The sequence below is a fragment of the Vipera ursinii genome (genome assembly GCF_947247035.1).
Source record: "Vipera ursinii genome assembly, chromosome: 1".
Taxonomy (NCBI): domain Eukaryota; kingdom Metazoa; phylum Chordata; class Lepidosauria; order Squamata; family Viperidae; genus Vipera; species Vipera ursinii.
Window position 1 is genome coordinate 355,466,244 of NC_139512.1, and position 1,986 is coordinate 355,468,229.

At 42.1% G+C, this 1,986-nt stretch overlaps 1 protein-coding gene across 1 annotated transcript in view; it reads right to left on the reverse strand.

Annotated features, from left to right (window-relative positions):
- Positions 1–406: 406 nt before the first annotated feature.
- Positions 407–1,986, reverse strand: part of LOC310650985 (vacuolar protein sorting-associated protein 53 homolog) — a 12,964-nt gene continuing 11,384 nt past the window's right edge. The window contains exons 4-5 of the mRNA XM_083379892.1: positions 1,254–1,332; positions 407–689 (exon numbers count right to left, since the gene is read on the reverse strand). Of these exons, the coding sequence (XP_083236018.1) occupies positions 672–689; positions 1,254–1,332 (97 nt within the window). The 3' untranslated portion in view covers positions 407–671. The remainder of the gene's footprint in view (positions 690–1,253; positions 1,333–1,986) is intronic.

Here is a 1,986-nt window from a genome sequence, read left to right on the forward strand (position 1 = left end):
GCTCCTTCCGGCGCGGGTTAAAGACCCACCTATTTGAACAAGCTGGCCTGGCCTGATGGGGAGTTAATTTGGGTTTTAAATATTGCTATATTTTACTGTTTTATCGTGGGCATTAATTTAATTCTATTTTAACTTTTTAACTTGTAGTTTTGTATTTTTATTGTATGCCCTGTTCACCGCCCTGAGTCCCCTGGGAGAAGGGCGGTATAAAAATTTAATAAAACTAAACTAAACTAAACTAATATGGGGCATATTTTGTAAATAATCTAATTTATAAATATTTTGATGGTGGAGCTGGTTCAGGTGGCAAAATCAGCTGCTCTAATTAAAGAGAATACTGGTTTTTCCATTTGGAAACCACTTCTTAATTTTGTATTCCAACTTGGAAAAAAGTGAAACTTTGATTTTAGGCTTTCAGGGCCAGAATTTTTGTTGTTATAGAAATGGCCTGTAGCCTTTAGAAATGCAAAGCTAAAGATTGAGATTATAACGTATGTTTGCATTCTGTTGCCCAGAAAAAAGCTGGAAGTATTTGTATTGTATTTGTATTTATTAGATTCATGTGCTGTCTTTTTCATCTAGAGATTTTTCCTTTTTCCGCACTCTTTTGTTTTTAAAATTTCTTCTTTAACTTTCTCCGTTTTTGCTTCTATTTGTGCCTTATCCTACAATCAACTTGAATAAAGTACCTTAAAAAAAGAAAAATGAGCTGAACTACGTAATTAAACTTTATAAACCCAGGCTAAATTCACTCTCTCTTTCTCTCCCTTCCTTTTTTGCAGACAACCCCACACCCACGTGCGCGCACAGACGCAAAAGTTTTAAAACTTTCAGGCACGGTGACAATTCCCTTGGGGATGAGCCTCCATCAAGCAAACGTTACGCCCTTTTCAAATTGCCTTTTGCCGGTTTGAACATGACAACCATCTTTTTTTTTAAGCCGCCCTGCAGCTCAAAATCCCAATTCTCACTTTTTTTAGCAACTGTGACAGCCTCTCAGGACCACAAAAGGGAGGGGTTTGAAACAAGAAAGGAACTAAGCATTTCTCCCCCGCCCCTAAATAAGACTTGGCCCTTTTTCTAGATAAAAATAGTCCTTAAAAGATAAGCAGGGGGTGGGGTGGGGGAATTATTTCGAAAATAATAAATATGTTCTAAAAGCAGAATGGGTTAACTTTCTGGGCGGAGCAGGGAGGGGTTGGCTAAAGACACCCCCCCCCCAAATCCTTCTGAAATTCCTTAAAAGTTTTTACTTTGCTCATGGCAGTGAGGGCTGGATCGCAAGCTCCGTCCAAATCCTGCACCAGAAGCTGGATGCTGCTGGAAATCACTCTGAAACAGGGAAGAAAAAAGGCGTAGATTTTATTTTTTAGTACCAGACCAACAATGGCGCGCTGAACAATACCCTCATTAAGGTACCACCAACTCAGGCAAACCATCAAAGAGTAAGTTTAAGTTTATTGAATTTATATACCGCCCTCTTTCCGTAGGACTCAGGGTGGTTTACAAAGTATTTAAAAACGTCAATACAATACAAAAGTTAAAAACAGTTAAAAACAATTAAATTTGATCTCTGGAAAAAATATAAAAAACCCCAATTAAAAACTCTCAGCCTGGGCCGGAGAGCTCGAAGAGCCAGGTCTTCAGGTCCTGGCGGAATGAACGGAGGTCGGGGGCAGTCCTAAGCTCCGCGGGCAGCTGGTTCCAGAGGGCAGGCGCACCCACTGAGAAGGCCCTGTCCCTGGGTGTCGTCCGCCGGCAATCTTTAACCGGCGGCACCCTGAGAAGGCCCTCCATGTGGGAGCGCACAGGATGAAGGGAACTTGATGTCGGCAGCAGGTGTTCCCTCAGATAACCCAAGCCATTTAGGGCTTTATAGGTCATCACCAGCACCTTGAATCTCACCCGGAAGGCAACCGGAAGCCAATGCAGCTAGCGGAGTAGAGGTGTTACGTGGGAGTATCGGGAAACTCCCATCACAACTCG